At 48.6% G+C, this 19,211-nt stretch overlaps 3 protein-coding genes across 3 annotated transcripts; 2 read left to right on the forward strand and 1 right to left on the reverse strand.

Annotated features, from left to right (window-relative positions):
• Window positions 1-82: 82 nt before the first annotated feature.
• On the reverse strand, window positions 83-2,741 carry irak1bp1 (interleukin-1 receptor-associated kinase 1 binding protein 1; the record flags this gene model as incomplete). Its single annotated transcript, XM_084173160.1, has 4 exons — window positions 83-529; window positions 615-745; window positions 1,311-1,376; window positions 2,451-2,741. The coding sequence occupies 4 exons, from the start codon at window positions 2,739-2,741 to the stop codon at window positions 265-267; spliced, it is 753 nt and encodes a 250-aa protein (XP_084029286.1). The 3' UTR covers window positions 83-264.
• A 2,499-nt stretch (window positions 2,742-5,240) lies between these two features.
• LOC311138313 (serine/threonine-protein phosphatase 6 regulatory ankyrin repeat subunit A-like) lies at window positions 5,241-13,797 on the forward strand (the record flags this gene model as incomplete). Its single annotated transcript, XM_084172996.1, has 5 exons — window positions 5,241-5,415; window positions 12,206-12,349; window positions 12,842-12,929; window positions 13,152-13,269; window positions 13,573-13,797. 5 exons carry the CDS (start codon window positions 5,241-5,243, stop codon window positions 13,795-13,797), a joined length of 750 nt encoding a protein of 249 aa, XP_084029122.1.
• Window positions 13,798-14,233: 436 nt separating this feature from the next.
• Window positions 14,234-17,924, forward strand: LOC311138314 (serine/threonine-protein phosphatase 6 regulatory ankyrin repeat subunit A-like; the record flags this gene model as incomplete). The annotated part of the gene is made up of 8 exons (XM_084172997.1): window positions 14,234-14,247; window positions 14,671-14,842; window positions 15,046-15,191; window positions 15,317-15,399; window positions 15,494-15,576; window positions 15,702-15,793; window positions 15,998-16,114; window positions 17,911-17,924. Exons 2-8 carry the CDS (start codon window positions 14,787-14,789, stop codon window positions 17,922-17,924), a joined length of 591 nt encoding a protein of 196 aa, XP_084029123.1. The 5' UTR covers window positions 14,234-14,247; window positions 14,671-14,786.
• Window positions 17,925-19,211: the final 1,287 nt, after the last annotated feature.

Below are 19,211 nucleotides of genomic sequence, written 5' to 3' on the forward strand. Positions count from 1 at the left end.
GTATTTCATATCGGAACAAAATGAAAGACAGAAAATATAATAGTTTTAATCATAAAGAGATCAAACTTGAATCCGGAACAGCCACCTTTACATAATTTATTGACATTCATGTTTACTGACAGAAGCTTTGAGGAAAGAATTGAATAAATATTATTCTAAACAAAACAATGACTGTCCATCCTCGTCTTTGGCTTCATATTAAAGTATCTACAGTGTGAGTGTGTGTTTGCACTGTGCTGCAGGGGGTGATGGGTAACTTAGTCTTCAGAACTTCTTCCTGGTTCTGTCTTTGGGTCGGAGGTTAAAGGTGACAAACACACGAGAGGTCGCAGTGATGCTTGGCCTGTGTACCCCCTCCCCCCTCCTCCCCTCTCCTCCTTCCATCACTCTTTCTCTCCCTGCATCTCTCCTCTCTGTGGCCTCTTCCTCTCTGACCAGTAGGGGGTGCCCCAGAGTCTGTCCCAGCATGCTGCTCATCTCAGACGCCTTCAGACGAGCGTTCTCTGCTGCTGCTACACACACACGCCGCCTGGACACACACACACACATTTATTATGTAAGTAGTGTGTGTGTGTGTGTGTGTGTGTGTGTGTGTGTGTGTGTGTGTGTGTTACCTCAATAGGCTGAGACACTCTTCACTGTGGTAGAAGTGAGGCACGCTGACACACACACTCTTATCCAGCTTCTCCAACAGAACAACACACACTCTCTCCATCTGACCAAAGTCTGAGAACACCACCATCACCTGTAAAAACACACAGTGGTTAGATTGTTGGGCCGGTAACCGAAAGGTCGCTAGTTAGAATCCCCGAGCCGATAAGGGGGGACATTTTGTTGTTGTGCCCTTGAGCAAGGCACTTATCCCTAATTGCGCCAAGGTCGCTGCTGATAATGGCTGACCCTGGCTATGACCCCATTCTCAGGGGGAGTTGGGATATGCAAAAAACATTTGTACATATGTAAAACAGGCCAAATATAAGCACCCAGCAAATGCAATTTTATTACACACAGCTATAATGTACAACATTCAGGACACCTTCCTCTCAGCTCAGCACCAGGAGCAGCTCTTTAACATGACTCATACCTGCATATGCGTGTATGTATGCATGTGCTCAACAACAGTAATGGCTCTGATCAGGCTGAACCCAGTGTTCTGATTGATATGATCTGCTGGACTTCTCACAGTAGGCATGAACTAGAATATAACTTCCAACACTTCTCAGACCAGTCTCCATTCCTTTCCCATGTTAATGCATGGCCTATTTCAGTCTGTACATAAAGGTTTAGGGATTTCAGCACGGGGGACCTACCTGAGCTTCCATGTGGTACAGGTCATCAGCTCTGTAAATGTTTCTCGTCACTGTCAACTCTTCCCCCTGCAGGGTGAGAGGAGGAGAAGAAGTGTGGAGAGGAAAAGTAAAGAGGAGGATGGAGAGAAGAGAAATCTTCAAACGTCCTACTTTTATTGGGATTAGACAGCTGTGTCAGTCAGTCACAGTGTGCTGACTGGATGTTTGCCCTGTGTCTGTCTGTCAATAATGTCACTGGCATTGCATTACACCAGTTGCCCAACTCCAGTCCTCCAGAACCCCCAACAGCACACATTTTAGTTGTAGCCACAGACGATTCAACTCATTGAGGGCTTGATGATTAGTTGACAAGTTGAATCAGGTGTGCTTGTCCAGGGTTACAAAATAAATCTGTGCTGTTGGTGGTACTGGAGGACTGGAGTTGGGAAATACTGCATTACACAGCTGGGATATGAATTTAACACTATGGGACCAATAGCAATAGATATCCTATTTAATTGTTTTAGGCCTATATGCCAATATATCTATATGAACAGTTATTTGAACTTATAATTAGGAATTATAACACTAGAATAGACATGAACCTTCATATGACGGTATAAAGGTCAGACATTTTGGTCATTGTTTTGTATTTATTAGGATCCCTAATTAGCTGCTGCCAACATTCCATTCAAACAACGCAGTCAATCCACAGCCATACACTGGCTGAAATCAGTTGATGATAGGACAAGTTGTGTAAATGCAACAAATACCTATACTTGTATCATACAATAGCACTCACAGCTTTCCAAAAAAACAAACATTGATACATTTATGGTCTGTATACATATATTTTAAAGGTTATTTATACAGAAAATTTGTATAAAACACTTATAAACTGTATTTATAATTCTATTACTATTTTAGGTTGACAATTCTATTACACCATTTCTGATATATCACATGCCTAACTTTTATTTTCCTGCATAAGTAAAATCAGGATTATGCCTCTACTGCCATTCATTCCAATTCCTGGTTTGGATTTCTCCCTGACCAATATGGCTGCCATTTTCAACGCCATTCTGGAAGTTTAAGGTTTTATAACAAAGCCCTCTCTAGTAATTTAATAGGATATCTATGGTTGAATGAACTCTAAATTACCTTGACATGATGTTGTCTCAGGGTCTGTAGAATGTACTCTACTCTCCTCGAGATGCTGTTGGTGACGTCGTTCACCGTCTCCTTGCTGTTTTTGAAACTAACGGAAACCGTAGCGCGGTCGGCTGGGCACGAGACCTCCGCGCTCCCCGTCACCTGGACCCCCCTCGCGCTGTTCTGGGTTTGCTGAACGGTAACCGTGTGTCCCCCCATCCCTGGTTCATTTTCGTCCCGGTAAATATCTCCCGCAGCGGGTAATAGAGCAGCGAAAACTCTGGACGGACTGCTAGCCATGGCGGAACACTTACTAAACTCTCGCTGCTATGGTAACCGGGTGTAGGGATATGTAGTTCATATGTAGAACTACAAGCTCCAAGACATGCAGAGGGAGGTATTCAAATGAAGCTCACACATTTTTGGTAATTCTCTGTCAAAAACGTACATTTTGTACACATTTTGATGTATACAAATTGTAAGATTTACTGAGATTTTGTATAAAGTTTGTTACAAATGTTAGACTATTAGAGTGACTGATAAGAAAATAGGCTTTACATTGTAGTATGATTTATTATGCTTTTGAGTTATTTAGCCCATATTTCAGTTGTCCAGCCCTATATTCCTAGTCTCCCAGAACGTTTCTAATAAAGACGGACAGGCTTTTACCTTTTTAAAATAGCAACAAAGAAACTGTACCTGTGCATTGATGTGGTCAGTAGAAGGCACCAGCTCGGATGTTGGCCCACCACCTCAAGCTCAACCTCAACAAAACAGAGCTGTTTTTCCTCCCGGGGAAGGCCTGTCCTCTCCAAGACCTCTCCATCCCGGTTGACAACTCCATGGTGTCCCCCTCCCAGAGTACAAAGACCCTTGGTGTGACCCTGGGCAACACTGTGTCATTCTCTGCAATCAAAGCAGTGACTCGCTCCTGCAGTTTCATGCTCTACAACATCCTTACAGTATGACCTTTCCTCACCCAGGAAGCAGCACAGGTCCTAATCCAGGCACTTGTCATCTCCCGTCTAGACTACTGCAACTCTGATGGTTTGGCTCCCCACTTGTGCCATCAAACCCCAGCAACTTATCCAGAATGCCGCAGCCCACCTGGTGTTCAACCATTCTTAGTTCTCCCATGTCACCCCGTTCCTCTGGCTTCCAGTCGAAGCTTGCACCATCTTCAAGATCCTGGTGCTTGCCTATGGATCAGCAAGGGGAACTGCCCCTCCTTACCTTCAGGCTATACTCAAACCCTACATCCCAACCCGAGCACTCCGTTCCGACACCTCTGGTCTCTTGGCCATCCCTGTAAGGGTTGGTGTGAGGTGTGACCCAGGTGCGGTGCAGGATAGACAGTAGGCAGAGATGGTGAAACAAGGATCTTTACTGGTGGTCCCAAAGCCAGGATACAAAATAACGGACTTGTCACGATAAAATAAAGGAGGAGCAAATTGGTCTCCAAAAACAGGCTGATAGCAAAAATACGAAATAGTAACTACGACTGAAACAACAATGAAACCTGTACATACGTTTCGCGATCAGACACTGATTCGTACTTCTTGGCATCGAGAAACTAGCAGAGAAAACTGAGCAAGGGAAGTGAGGGCATAAATGCACAGGTGAACCCAATAGGATCATGATTAGTCCAGACTGTGAGTGAGGAGGTGCCTAAGGTTGTTGGAGGAGGACACCTAGTGGATCGCTCCGGAACTGCGACCTCCTCCTGTAACAGCGCCCCCGACCCGCACCCAGGACCGCTCTTCCGGCCCAAAACCCTCCCAGTCCACCAGAAATTGGAGACCCCTCCCCACCCGCCGGCAGTCCAGGATGCGGTCCACAGAACATGCAGGCGAACTGAGGGCCCTGATCCGACACCACATCTTGGGGAAGGTTGTGGACCCGGAAAACGTGCTGCACCACCAACTTAGCCGTCGGGCTGATGGGAGTTTGAGAAGGGGAATGAAGTGGGCAGCCTTCGAAAACCGTTCCACAACGACCAGGATGACTGTGTATCCATCAGAGGGTGGTAGGGCGGAAATGAAATCCAGTGAGATGTGGGACCAGGGGCGCTTGGGGATAGGCAGGGGTCGGAGCAGCCCTGCCGCGGACTGACGTGAGGTCTTCGTGCGCGCGCACACCGGGCAAGCAGCCACAAAGGCGTGCGTATCCCTCTCAGCTGATGGCCACCAGAACCTCCTACGTAGGAACTCCAATGTCCTGCCGCCCCCCGGATGGCTGGTGAGGTCGGACGCGTGTGCCCACTGAAGCAGTCGTAAGCGCGCAGCCTTGGGTACGTACATCCTCCCTGATGGACCTCCGTCCGGATCAGGCTCCCGCAGTAGCGCTGCTCTGACCAGCCTATCGATTCCCCACGAAACTGGGGCAGCAATCAGGGCGTTGGGGACAATGGGGTCGTCCCTCTCCACCAGGTCCACCAGCCGTCTACCACTCGTCCCCCTCCCGAATCATCACCAGGTTGTAGGCATTTCGTAGGTCCAGCTTGGTGAAGACCTTGGCTGCCTGCAACGACTCGAATGCCGTCGTCATCAAGGGGAGTGGGTAGCAGTTCTTAACCGTGATGCCGTTGAGCGCCCGGTAATCAATGCACGGCTACTGCCCACCGTCCTTTTTCCCCACGAAGAAGAAGCCTGTGTCCGCGGATGAGGTAGAGAGACGGATGTGACCCTCGACGAGTGCCTCGTCAATATACTCCCTCATGGCCAGCGTCTCCGGCCGGGACAAGGAAAACAATCGCCTTCGTGTGGGCATGGCGCCTGGAAGGTGATCGATAGCGCGGTCATGTGGCCTGTGAGGCCCTTGGCACGCCTCTTACTAAACAACTCCCCCATATCCCATTACTCCTGGGGAACGCCTGCCAGGTCTGGGCCGGTGACGGAGTCTGTAGCCGGCGTCCTCCCGGTGGCAACCGCCGCTATGGCGGTAGAAGTTTCGGAATGCGGGAACTGGGGAGGAGGTGAGGACTCGTAGGTGGTCTGGGACGGTGGTTTGGGCTGATGAGTGGTCGGTGGAGCAGGTAATCACTGTCCCCCGTGCGTGTCCGGGTGGCAGGGGGGCTATGGGAGGATATCCAGTGACTATGCATAGATAATAAACAGCGAGTAGCAGCAGTATTAAAACATTTTTTTGGGGGGGGGGCGGGGGTGTCATATAGTCCGGGTGGCCATTTGATTAATTGTTCAGCAGTTTTATAGCTTGGGGGTAGAAGCTGTTAAGGAGCCTTTTGGTCCTAGACTTGGCACTCCGGTACTGCTTGCCATGCGGTAGCAGAGAGAACAGCCTTCCTCTGACACCGCCTAGTACAGTGAGGGAAAAAAGTATTTGATCCCCTGCTGATTTTGTACGTTTGCCCACTGACAAAGAATTCATCAGTCTATAATTTTAATGGTAGGTTTATTTGAACAGTGAGAGACAGAATAACAACAACAAAATCCAGAAAAACGCATGTCAAAAATGTTATAAATTGATTTGCATTTTAATGAGGGAAATAAGTATTTGACCCCTCTGCAAAACATGACTTAGTACTTGGTGGCAAAACCCTGATTGATTGCTTCTGTGGACAGGTGTCTTTTATACAGGTATCAAGCTGAGATTAGGAGCACTCCCTTTAAGAGTGTCACACCCTGGCTCTGGGGACTCTATATGTTGAGCCAGGGTGTGTAGATTCTATGTGTTCTAGTTCTGTGTTGTAGGTCTATGTGTTATATTTCTATGTTGGCCAGTGTGGTTCTCAATCAGAGGCAACGAGTGTCAGCTGTGGCTGGTTGTCTCTGATTGGGAACCACATTTAAACAGTCTGTTTTCCCTTAGTGTTTGTGGGATCTTGTTTCCGTTTGGTTTGTTTCTGTGTTAACCGTAGGACTGCACGTTTCGTTTATTGTATTGTTGTTATATTATCACTTAAGATAATAAAGTTAAGTATGTTCGCAACCAACGCTGCGCATTGGTCTACTCTCTACGACGATCGTGACAGAAGATCCCACCATACCAGGACCAAGCAGCGTGTCCAGGAGCAGGCAGCCTGGACGTGGGAGCAAATATTGGACGGGCAGGGATCCTGGACCTGGGAGGAAATCCAGGCCGGGATGGATCGCCGTCCATGGAGTGAGACGGTAGAGGCGCGACGGAGAGAGGAGCAACGGCGTCAACAGTGTCGTCGTCGGACGGACGAGAGGCAACCCAAAAAATTTTTTAGGGGGGGGGCATACGGCATGGGCGACGGGGCAGCAGGAGGCACCTACAGGGCGTAGTAGGAGGTTAGGTGAGGAGGCCACCAGGTTAAGGGGGCTATTGGCGCAGAGGGAGCAGGGGTTAGTGGTGCAGAGGGTGGAGCTATTGGAGGCGATAAGGGAGAAGGTGAGAATTGAGGCACGGCGAGAGGAACTCTGTAGGCAGCTGAGGGAGCGGAGGGTTATGACGAAACCCAGTCCCGCTCCTCACACCAAGCAAGTGGTGTGCATCACCAGTCCGGTCCGGCCCGTTCCTGCTCCCCGCACTAAGTGGATGGTGCGCGTCGCCAGCCCGGCCCGGCCTGTTCCTGCCCCTCGCACCAAGCCTACGGTGTGGGTCGCCAGCCCGGCCTGGCCTGTTCCTGCTCCCCGCACTAAGCCTACGGTGTGCGTCGCCGGCCCGGCCTGTTCCTGCTCGTCGCACCAAGCCTACGGTGCGCGTCGCCAGCCCGGCCCGGCCTGTTCCTGCTCCTCGCACCAAGCCTACGGTGCGCGTCGCCAGCCCGGCCCGGCCTGTTCCTGTCACTCGCACCAAGCCTACGGTGCGCGTCGCCAGCCCGGCCCGGCCTGTTCCTGCCACTCGCACCAAGCCTACGGTGCGCGTCGCCAGCCCGGCCCGGCCTGTTCCTGCCACTCGCACCAAAGCTACGGTGCGCGTCGCCAGCCCGGCCCGGCCTGTTCCTGCCACTCGCACCAAAGCTACGGTGCGCGTCGCCAGCCCGGCCCGGCCTGTTCCTGCCACTCGCACCAAGCCAGGGGTGCGAGTCGTCAGCCCGGTCCAGCCCGTTCCTGCTCCACGCACCAAGCCAGGGGTGCGCATCGTCAGCCCGGTCCGGCCCGTTCCTGCTCCACGCACCAAGCCATGGGTGCGCATCGTCAGCCCGGTCCGGCCCGTTCCTGCTCCACGCACCAAGCCAGGGGTGCGCATCGTCAGCCCGGTCCGGCCCGTTGCTGCTCCACGCACCAAGCCAGGGGTGCGCATCGTCAGCCCGGTTCGGCCCGTTCCTGCTCCACGCACCAAGCCAGGGGTGCGCATCGTCAGCCCGGTCCGGCCCGTTGCTGCTCCACGCACCAAGCCAGGGGTGCGCATCGTCAGTCCGGTCCGGCCCGTTCCTGCTCCACGCACCAAGCCAGGGGTGTGCGTCGTCAGTCCGGCACAACCCGTGCCTGGGTCACCGGTGCCTGGTCAGGTACCGGTCAGCTGCTCCACACCGGAGCTGAAGCAATCCGCTCCTACGATGTCCAGTCCAGCTCCGGCCAGCGGGGCCAGACCGGACCAGGGGCGCTACGGGGGGATTATTGGAGGGTGGTGGTCAAGCCCGGAGCCGGAACCGCCTCCGAGGAGGAATGCCCACCCAGCCCTCCCCTGGTTTGTCTATGTTGAGGCGCGGTCGCAGTCCGCGCCTTTGGGGGGGGGGTACTGTCACACCCTGGCTCTGGGGACTCTATATGTTGAGCCAGGGTGTGTAGATTCTATGTGTTCTAGTTCTGTGTTGTAGGTCTATGTGTTATATTTCTATGTTGGCCAGTGTGGTTCTCAATCAGAGGCAACGAGTGTCAGCTGTGGCTGGTTGTCTCTGATTGGGAACCACATTTAAACTGTCTGTTTTCCCTTAGTGTTTGTGGGATCTTGTTTCCGTTTGGTTTGTTTCTGTGTTAACCGTAGGACTGCACGTTTCGTTTATTGTTTTGTTGTTATATTATCACTTAAGATAATAAAGTTAAGTATGTTCGCAACCAACGCTGCGCATTGGTCTACTCTCTACGACGATCGTGAGAAAGAGTGTGCTCTAATCTCAGCTCGTTACCTGTATAAAAGACACCTGGAAGCCAGAAATCTTTCTGATTGAGAGGGGGTCAAATACTTATTTCCCTAATTAAAATGCAAATCAATTTATAACATTTTTGACGTGTTTTTCTGGATTTTGTTGTTGTTATTCTGTCTCTCACTGTTCAAATAAACCTACCATTAAAATTATAGACTGATAATTTCTTTGTCAGTGGGCAAACGTACAAAATCAGCCGGGGATCAAATACTTTTTTCCCTCACTGTATATAGGTCCTTGATGGTAGGAAGCTTGGCCCCAGTGATGTACTGGGCCGTATGCACTACCCTCTGTAGCGCCTTACGGTCAGATGCCAAATCTTTTCAGTCTCCTGAGGGGGAAAAGGTGTTGTCATGCCCACTTCACGACTGTCTTGGTGTGTTTGGACGATGATAGTTTGTTGGTGATGTGGACACCAAGGAATTTGAAACTCTCGACCCGCTCCACTACAGCCCTGTCGATGTTAATGGGGGCCTGTTCGGCCCGCCTTTTCCTGTAATCCATTATTAGCTAATTTGTCTTGCTCACATTGAGGGAGAGGTTGTTGTCCTGGCACCACACGGCCAGGTCTCTGACATCCTCCCTATAGGCTGTCTAATTGTTGTCGGTGATCAGGCCTACCACTGTTGTGTCGTCAGCAAACTTAATGATGGTGTTGGAGTCGTGTTTGGCCATGCAGTCGTGGGTGAACAAGGAGTACAGTAGGGGACTAAGCACGCACCCCTAAGGGGCCCCAGTGTTGAGGATCAGCGTGGCAGATGTGTTGTTGCCTACCCTTACCACCTGGGGGCGGCCCGTCAGGAAGTCCAGGATCCAGTTGCAGAGGGAGGTGTTTAGTCCCAGGGTCCTTAGCTTAGTGATTAGCTTTGTGGGAACTATGGTGTTGAACGCTGAGCTGTAGTCAATGAACAGCATTCTCAGATAGATGTTCCTTTTGTCCAGGTGGAAAAGGGCAGTGAGGAGTGCGATTGAGATTGCGTCATCTGTGGATCTGTTGCGGGGGTATGCGAATTGGAGTGGGTCTAGGGTTTCTGGGATGATGGTGTTGATGTGAGCCATGACCAGCCTTTCAAAGCACTTCATGGCTACCGACGTGAGTGCTATGGGGCGGTAATCATTTAGGCAGGTTACCTTCGCTTCCTTAGGCACAGGGACTATGGTGGTCTGCTTGAAACATGTAGGTATTACAGACTCGGTCAGGGAGAGGTTGAAAATGTTAGTGAAGACACTTGTCAATTGGTCCGTGCATGCTTTCAGTACACATCCTGGTAATCCGGCTTTGTGAATGTTGACCTGTTTAAAGGTTTTGTTCGGCTACCAAGAGCGTGATCACACAGTCGTCCGGAATAGCTGGTGCTCTCATGCATGCTTCAGTGTTGCTTGCCTCGAAGCGAGCATAAAAGGCATTTAGCTCGTCTGGTAGGCTCGCGTCACTGGGCAGCTCGCGGCTGGGTTTCCCTTTGTAGTCCGTAATAGTTTTTAAGCCCTGCCCCACATCCGACGATCATCAGAGCCGGAGTAGTAGGATTCAATCTTAATCCTGTATTGACACTTTGCCTGTTTGATGGTTCGTCTGAGGGCGTAGCGGGATTTCTTATAAGCGTCCGGATTAGTGTCCCGCTTCTTGAAAGCGGCAGCTCTAGCCTTTAACTCGATGCGAATGTTGCCTGTAATCCATGGCTTCTGGTTGGGATATGTACGTACGGTCACTGTGGGGACGACGTCGCCGATGCACTTATTGATGAAGCCGGTTACTGATGTGGTGTGCTCCTCATTGCCATTGGATGAATCCCGGAACATATTCCAGTCTGTGCTAGCAAAACAGTCCTGTAGCGTAGCATCCGCGTCATCTGACCACTTCCGTATTGAGTGAGTCACTGGTACTACCTGCTTTAGTTTTTGCTTATAAGCAGGAATCAGGAGGATAGAATGATGGTCTCACTTAAACCCTCATATCCGTCGCCCCGTTGGACTTGAAACTGTATGTAGGTGTTTTTTCTCATGCTGAACAAATTTGCCTCAAGGAAAAAACAGGTCCGTCAGGATAGATTTTACTCCATCTTGGGAAATTTGGAAAACCTTTGAAAAACGTATTCTTATGAACAATAAGTCCAAATAACACAAAATGTGTTATGTTGGCCTGAAACCTGACTGGTTTGGATCAAGAAGGTCATTCTGAGAGAGATAGCAAGAGAGTTGGCTAAAGACGGCACGCTCAATAGTTTTGGAAAGAAAAGAAAGAAGGGATACTGGTCTGTAGTTGTTGACATCAGTGGGATCGAGTGTTGGTTTTTTGAGAAGGGGTGCAAGTCGCAGGATTTTATCTGGAGAGAGAGGGGAGAAAGAAGTCAAAGCATAGGGTAGGGCAGTGTGAGTAGGACCAGCAGTGTCATTAGATTTAACAAACGAGGATCGGATGTCGTCAACCTTCTTTTCAAAGTGGTTGACGAAGTCATCCACAGAGAGAGAGGAGGAGGGGATTCAGCAGGCAGGAGAATGTGGCAAAGAGCTTCCTAGGGTTAGAGGCAGATGCTTGGAATTTAGAGTGGTAGAAAGTGGCCTTAGCAGCAGAAGCAGATGAAGAAAATGTAGAGAGGAGGGAGTGAAAAGATGCCAGGTCGGCAGGGAGTTTAGTTTTCTTCCATTTCCGCTCCGCAGCCCGGAGCTCTGTTCTGTGAGCTCGCAATGAGTCATCAAGCCACGGAGCTGGAGGGGAGGACCGAGCCGGCCGGGAGGATAGGGGACACAGAGAGTCAAAGGATGCAGAAAGGGAGGAGAGGAGGGTTGAGGAGGCAGAATCAGGAGATTGGAGGGAGAAGGATTGAGCAGAGGGAAGAGATGATAGGATGGAAGAGGAGAGAGTAGTGGGAGAGAGAGAGCGAAGGTTGCGGCGGCGCATTACCATCTGTGTAGGGGCAGAGTGAGTAGTGTTGGAGGAGAGCGAGAGAGAAAAGGACACAAAGTAGTGGTCGGAGACATGGAGGGGAGTTGCAGTGAGATTAGTAGAAGAGCAGCATCTAGTAAAGATGAGGTCAAGCGTATTGCCTGCCTTGTGAGTAGGGGGGGACGGTGAGAGGGTGAGGTCAAAAGAGGAGAGGAGTGGAAAGAAGGAGGCAGAGAGAAATGAGTCAAATGTAGACGTAGGGAGGTTGAAATCCCCCAGAACTGTGAGGGGTGAGCCATCCTCAGGAAAGGAGCTCATCAAGGCGTCAAGCTCATTGATGAACTCTCCAAGGGAACCTGGAGGGCGATAGATGACAAGGATATTAAGCTTAAATGGGCTAGTGACTGTGACAGCATGGAATTCAAATGAGGAGATAGACAGATGGGTTAGGGGAAAAATTGAGAATGTCCACTTGGGAGAGATGAGGATTCCTGTGCCACCACCCCTCTGACCGGATGCTCTCGGGGTATGCGAGAACACATGGTCAGACGAGGAGAGAGCAGTAGGAGTAGCAGTGTTTTCAGTGGTAATCCATGTTTCCGTCAGGCATACCACTGGTCTACTATAGGACATTGATTATATTAGGCATACCACTGGTCTACTATAGGACATTGATTATATTAGGAGTGTATATCTGTTCAGGCATACCACTGGACTTTGCTTCAGACTGTGTGTTTGTTTCCATTCAGGCGTACCACGGCCACCACCATGCTATGGAGGTCCTGGTTCAGTCTCTGCTGGATCTAGACGTGAGGAACAGCCAGGGGCGCACCCCTCTGGACCTGGCTGCCTTTAAAGGCCATGTGGAGTGTGTTGACGTCCTCATCAACCAGGGAGCCTCCATCCTGGTTAAAGACTTCACCCTGAAGAGGACCCCCATCCACGCTGCAGGTATGCATAGGATATCACGTAAGACCTAGAGATTCTGTAATTCAAAAGTTTTCCTGACCAAGATGGAGATTTGTTTGGTCATGTTGCTACGACGCCAATGTCCACTCTAGGGATGTTTATATAGTATAGTGTGAAATGCCCACTACACACTGATCTAAGGACATTTTTTGTCATGTTCCCCACTAATGGTTGAGGATCTGGGGAGGGTAAGCTGATCCTAGATCAGTGCACAGGGGGACTTCTATCCAGAGCCAGGTACACAGCTAGCAGGTGACAGGCTTCGAGGGCCTCAGCCCCAAAATGATTTATTATCTGCTGTGTTAACATCATGAGGATGTCATCTACCGATACCACTGTTCTAGAAATCTGTCTGTTCATGTGAAGGTAATAGTCGTCCAGCAATCAGCTCATATCCTCTCTGTTTAGCCTCCTCTAGCTACCAACGGTCAATCATCTCACATTCTTCTATCCTCTGTATTTATCCTCCTCTAGCTACCAACGGTCATTCAGAGTGTTTGCGTTTGCTGATTGGAAATGCTGACCTCCAGAGTGCAGTGGACGTTCAAGACGGGAATGGACAGTAAGTCAATTGGGTTTTGGATACAATTCCTGAAATAAAGAGATTTTGACACTAGGTATACGTCCCAAATGGCACCCTATGCCCTACTTGGTGCACTACTTTAAACCAGAACCCTATGGGTTCAGGTCAAAGGTAGTGTACCATATAGGGAATAGGTTGCCATTTGGGACTCATCTTAGTTATTACCAGTTTGTAATATGACCTTGTTGTCTTGTGTATCAGAACCCCTCTGATGCTGTCGGTGCTGAGCGGACACACAGACTGTGTGGACTCACTGCTCAACAAGGGAGCCAGCGTAGAAGCCAAAGACAAGTGGGGCAGAACAGCGCTACACAGAGGGGTGAGGAGGAGAGCTGGCTGTATACGCTCACACACAGAAAGAGACGGGGAGGCTTGTTCTGATCTAGGGATGGGGCCATTGAACTACTAGGGATGGCTTTGGGGTGGGATCTAGCATGGAATATAAGTTATGCCCAAATATACATATTATCTTCAGAAAAGTAGTTGTCCATGGGTAGTGGTGTATTCATCCCTGTAGGGGGACCTGCCTCCAGACATCATTTTAAATAATTGATGATTCATTATTATATCATTGATTATTAGTTATTCAAATCCATTCTTGTCTCCCCGCCCTTCCTCCCAGGCGGTGACGGGTCATGAGGAGTGTGTGGAGGCCCTGCTGCAGCACAGCGCCAGCTTCCTGGTTCGGGACTGTAAGGGGCGGACCCCTGTCCACCTGGCGGCGGCATCCGGACACATCGGGGTGCTGGGGGGGCTCCTACACGCCGCCCAGTCAGTGGAGACCCTCCCCGTCATCACAGACAACCAGGGCTACACGCCACTACACTGGGTGTCAGGGCGTGTGTAGGTGTAGTGTAGGAAATCAAATGCAGGACGCCGACGGTAGGTTCCAAATGCTGTATTTCTGGCCCAACACAGGCAACAGGACAACTAAGCCCAACAGCTAAACTACGCACAAGGCGAAAAGGCAAATGCGCACAAACAGGTGCGACAAACGAAGTGGTGCACGAACAAGTGCAACTGTGCTCCAGCGCAGTGGAGAAAATATGCTCAACCGAGCAAAACACAACACTGACGAAAAACAATCATACACAACACATGACAAACACAACGAGAAACTTATAGGACACTAATACGTAAAACAGAAACAGGTGTGACACAAACAGACAAAAGCAAACGAACATGAAACATCTATCGGTGGCAGCTAGAATTCCGGAGACGACGAGCGCCGAAGCCTGCCCGAACAAGGAGGAGAGGCAGCCTCGGCCGAAACCGTGACACTGGGCCTGCTACAACGGTACGTACTGAACTAACGGAACACTAGATATTTTCTGATTTTCTCTCTTCAGCACTGTAAACATGTCCCTGAATTAGGTAGGCCATACAACGGTACGTACTGACTAACTGGACTGTAGCTCTGTTCTCTCCTCCATGAAGTGTACACCCATTCACTCCCTCTTGTGGCTTGAAAAGCATTCGATTGGTGTGGACGGAGCCATGTGGGGGAATGAACAAGACTACAACAGAATTAAGGGTTATGACTCTCAGTGGAGGACCTTACACTGAAACAGGACTTTGTCAGGGATTGTCAGATTTTTAGCTTTCTCGGAGAGTATTGTTGTGGTCTGCAGCGACGTCATCTTTTTCATGTATGTAATGTTTCCTGCTGGAGCAACCTATTACTTTTAATTATACATTAAATGAATCAATCTTCCACTAGGCCATGACACGTGTGTAGAGGTGCTGCTGGAACAGGAGGTTTTCCACAAGACTGAGGGCAACTCCTTCAGCCCCCTCCACTGTGCTGTGATCAATGACAACGAGGGGGCTGCAGAGATGCTGATTGACACTCTGGGGCCGGCCATTGTCAACGCCACTGACACCAAGAACCGGTAACTACAGCACATGACAAAGTCCTTTTCTTCTGGAGAATAATGTTGTTAAAATGACCTCTGGGGTTGGATGAGGGATTGTAGATTACTTTTAATACATCTATTAGTGATTTTATATTTCTATGGTATAAACAGGGTTAATTGAACAAACTTGTTTATAACAGTCCTACACGATATCGGTGAAATACGTTTCCTCTCTCCAGGACCCCCCTGCATGCGGCGGCCTTCACGGACCACGTGGAGTGTCTTCAGCTGCTGCTAGGCCACAACGCCCAGGTCAACTCCCCCGACGCCTCCGGGAAGACCTCCCTCATGATGGCTGCTGAGAACGGACAAACCAACGCCGTCGGTATGCAGCCCCCTCTCCTCCACTTTGCCTCGCCAGCCGGCTTAAGTTCAACCTGTCTGTTTTATATTTTAATAAGTCGCTTAATTTCCTCATTGAGTTTCTTTATGTTTCTCTGTCTGTGTCAGAGCTGTTGGTGAGCAGTGCCAAAGCAGAACTCACCCTGCAGGATGCAGTCAAGAACACTGCTCTTCATCTGGCCTGCAGTAAGGTGAGCATTCCCACATCAAGATGACGTTCATCTGAACAGTTGGCTCTCTCTGGTTTAAATTTTGGTCTGACATGTTTGACTCTGGTTTTTAAAGGGGCATGAAACCAGTGCCTTGTTGATATTGGAGAAGATTACAGACAGGAACCTCATCAACTCGACTAACGCAGCCTTACAGACGTACGTATGGTTCAGCTGTATTAATTGGGCCCTGGTCAGAAGAAGTGCACTATATAGGGAATAGTCTGGCATTTGGGAGGTATCCTCATTTTCTGCTGTCTAATCTGACGGTACTTTCTCCTCAGGCCGTTACACGTTGCAGCCAGAAATGGTCTGACGGTGGTGGTGCAGGAGCTACTAGCGAAGGGTGCTAGCGTGCTCGCAGTCGATGAGAATGGTAAGATCCATTACGCTAACACTGTTTTCTTCTGTACTTCTCTTCTCAATGTGTCCACAAATGTTTCTCTCTAATCCACTGCTTGGTTATTGTCTTAACTTTGTATCTCCTAGCCTGGTGTTATTTCATGTTTTTCACCAAAAGCGTTGTAGTAAACGGTGATGCTCCTGAAGTGACCCTCTGCTTTCTGTTTGAACCCCTCAGGTTACACGCCTGCCTTGGCCTGCGCCCCCAACAAAGACGTGGCGGACTGCCTGGCGCTGATCCTGGCCACCATGATGCCCGTGTCCCCCTGCAACCCGGCGCCCAGCCTGTCCTTCAGTGCCATTAACCACTACACCACCAGCCCCTCCAAGAGTGTGACCTTCGACAGCCTGCCCGTGCTGCGCAGCGAGCACAGCTCCTACTGCAGCTTCAACAACATCGGCCACCGCGACCACGATGGAGGCTTCTACAAGGATGAGGACCTCAACGACTCAGACTCAGAGACGTGGCCGATGTGGTGGTGGTGGTCGCTGCCCAGGAGGGGAGCCAAGGGCAGGCGGATGGACAGTGAAGTGGGGCAGAGGCCACAAACAAATACACACATACACACCGTGTCTTAAATCACCACAGCCAGCTTTGGGAGGGCATGAGCCGAGACAGTCCGCACAGGAGCCTTAAGAGTCCCGCAGATGGAGAGAAAGAAATGGAGGGAGGGAGGGAGAGGGGGAGGCACAACAGGCTGGCTGGCCACACTCATCCTCTCGTACCACCAGGTGTCCTTCCAGCAGATACTGGACTTCAGAGGAACTGCTGCTGCTATACCCCACCTTTACCTTTACCCACAAAGGTCCTAAACGGTAGAAACTGTCCAGCCAACAGACAGACGGACACCTTATGACGGCAATAACCTGTAGTCCTAAGAGATAGTAGCACTTCACTGAGTGAAAAACAGACATGGACCAAAAGATGTGGAAGAAGCCTTTTCAAAACCTGTTTTGACAGTAGAAATGGGATTGAGCGTTTTGGGCTGAGAAAAAACATAAGGAGTGATGTTTCATTTAAGTTTTATGAGAGTGATGGTCATGTTTATCCGCACACTAAGACAGTCAACGTACCTAGCCTCTTGTCTGTAATCCATGTGGAAGGAGGGGAAATCATTTATGTTTTATGAACAAACATTTTATTAAAATCATTCATGTCTTAAGCTCCTGACCCTCTGTGGGAACCAAAAAATCGTAGTATTTGCTCTCATTAGTAATTTCAAATAAATTCCATCCCCAATGGCACCCTATTCCCTTTATAGTACACTACTTTTGACCTGGGACCATAGGGTTCTGGTCAAAAGTAGTGTACTCTATAAAGAATAGGGTGCCATTTAGGATGTAGATTTTGCATACTGGTATGTGAGCAACATGACTTTTTACATTTGCGTTATTAAACCTACCTAAAATATTTTAGAAAGTAAATTATTCATTCATGTATTCTTTCTTGTGATATTTATGTCATCATCATTTTGTGCCTTCTTTAGTTACTGAGTGGAGGTTAGGAGAGTAGGGGCAGCTGTATGAGCGAAAGCAATGATGCACACTAAGTATTACAACGTTTGTGAAAAGCACTGATACTATTCCGAGGCATACGAGGCGGAAAACATGCCTCCCTTGGAGAGGAGAAACACTGTAAACCAATGGTAGGACAGCAGCATTTAGATTTTCTTCTGTTGAAAAAAAAAAAAAACATCTATATTATTTGTCTTGGTCTTATAATCAATGTATTTTGACAGGTTTTGCTTGCTTTAACTTCTTCAAAAAAAGGTGATGGCTTGTTCAAACCGCCGTTTTTTTGTCTCTTTTTGAAAATCATTTTAACTGGAAATATGTACAATACATATGCTATGTTAGTCAAATCAGGAACAGGAGGTTCACAGGTTTTTCGTGTCCTTTTTTTTCTTTAAAAGGATGAAACTAGCATGTACATATGAAATAGTGACTGAATTCGAAACTCCCATGAATTCTTTCAGTATCTGAAGATTGCTGTATATTTTATGAGTAATAAAATAAAGAAATGAGTTATGTTATTTAATAATGAACTATGGGTTATCTGTTTTATGTGACAACCGCAGTATCAATTTCTAGGTGTCAGGCAGTGACAGTGGTGCTAATCCCAAAAGAAAGGCTACAACGAGGAACAAGAAGTCTATTGGCAAAGTGATGAAAATTGCATTTACTTTGGCCTAACGGTGTGGGTTATGTATTTTATTTTTCATGGCGTCCTCAACATTACAGTTTTAAGGGCAACAATAGCCTACATTTGTTTCCAACTCGCAGGATTTCCATACGTGAGCTTTCAACAGCACAGAGCGTTGCATCAGCACCAGATCGGAAGTGCGTCAAATCTTTACAGCATTGTTACGTCATCACTGATAAACGTTGAAACTGATCAGAAACCGCTGGAGCAGTTCAGTCTGATCCTCCCTAGTGCTGGAGGAATGCGTTCATTTTGGCAAGGAAATGTGCTGATTTTGCAAGGAGATGGAGAATAAAGAGTGCAAGGTAGGCATGTTATTTATTTTTTAAAATCTTCAATTATAGTAATTACTGTGGATTAAATAATGTGCTATTCATGCTGTAATATCAAACTAGAAAGCCTATGGCCGGGGAGTCATGAGAGTTGGCTAAAGGTACAGTAGAATCTGCTGTGGGTCAAAGGTTATGGCATCACCTTCATAAATACGTCCTAAATGGCACCCTATTCCCTATGTAGGCTAGTGCACTACTTTTGACCAAGAGCCATAGAAGGGTTGGCTGACGTCACGAAAATGATGCTCGCGCATCGATGGCCGGAAGTCGTGTATCTTGTTATGATTCTGAACCTCAGCTAACAACAAGCTGCCATGTGGGGAATCGTAGCTCTGTGGCATGTTTCAGCTCGTTGTATGGTGTTATTGATACCATGTCTTGTTTTGAGGTGTTTTGACTGATATCATGTCTATGCAATGGCTAAAATTCGCTACCTAGCTAACCAACAACAACTGTAACAATGTATTTGAGACGAGTTCATTGTTCAAATGTATTTATGGTTGCAATAAACATTTAGAGACTAAATATAGTTTACATGTTGTCAACAGTCTAAGCAAACCCTGTCTATTTTGCCCCATAGTTGCATGCCAGTTTTGTTGCTAAACAACCAACCCCTCTATAGAGTCCCACAGTGGAGGTGTCATAATACCCATAAAACCTAGCGGTCAAACAGGGAAATGGTTCCAATCGTTTTTCCACCATTCATTTTTCCCATAGGCGATTTTAGAAACACATAAAATAAGGGCTGTATTTCGTGTAGGCTTACCCTGGCGTGACGTTTTTGTAACCATGTAAATCTCTCTCGGACAAGGTGACTTTTATCAGTATATTCGGCTCCATTTACTCTCAGATTCGAA

This window comes from Coregonus lavaretus (assembly GCF_964263955.1).
Source record: "Coregonus lavaretus genome assembly, chromosome: 12".
NCBI lineage: Eukaryota > Metazoa > Chordata > Actinopteri > Salmoniformes > Salmonidae > Coregonus > Coregonus lavaretus.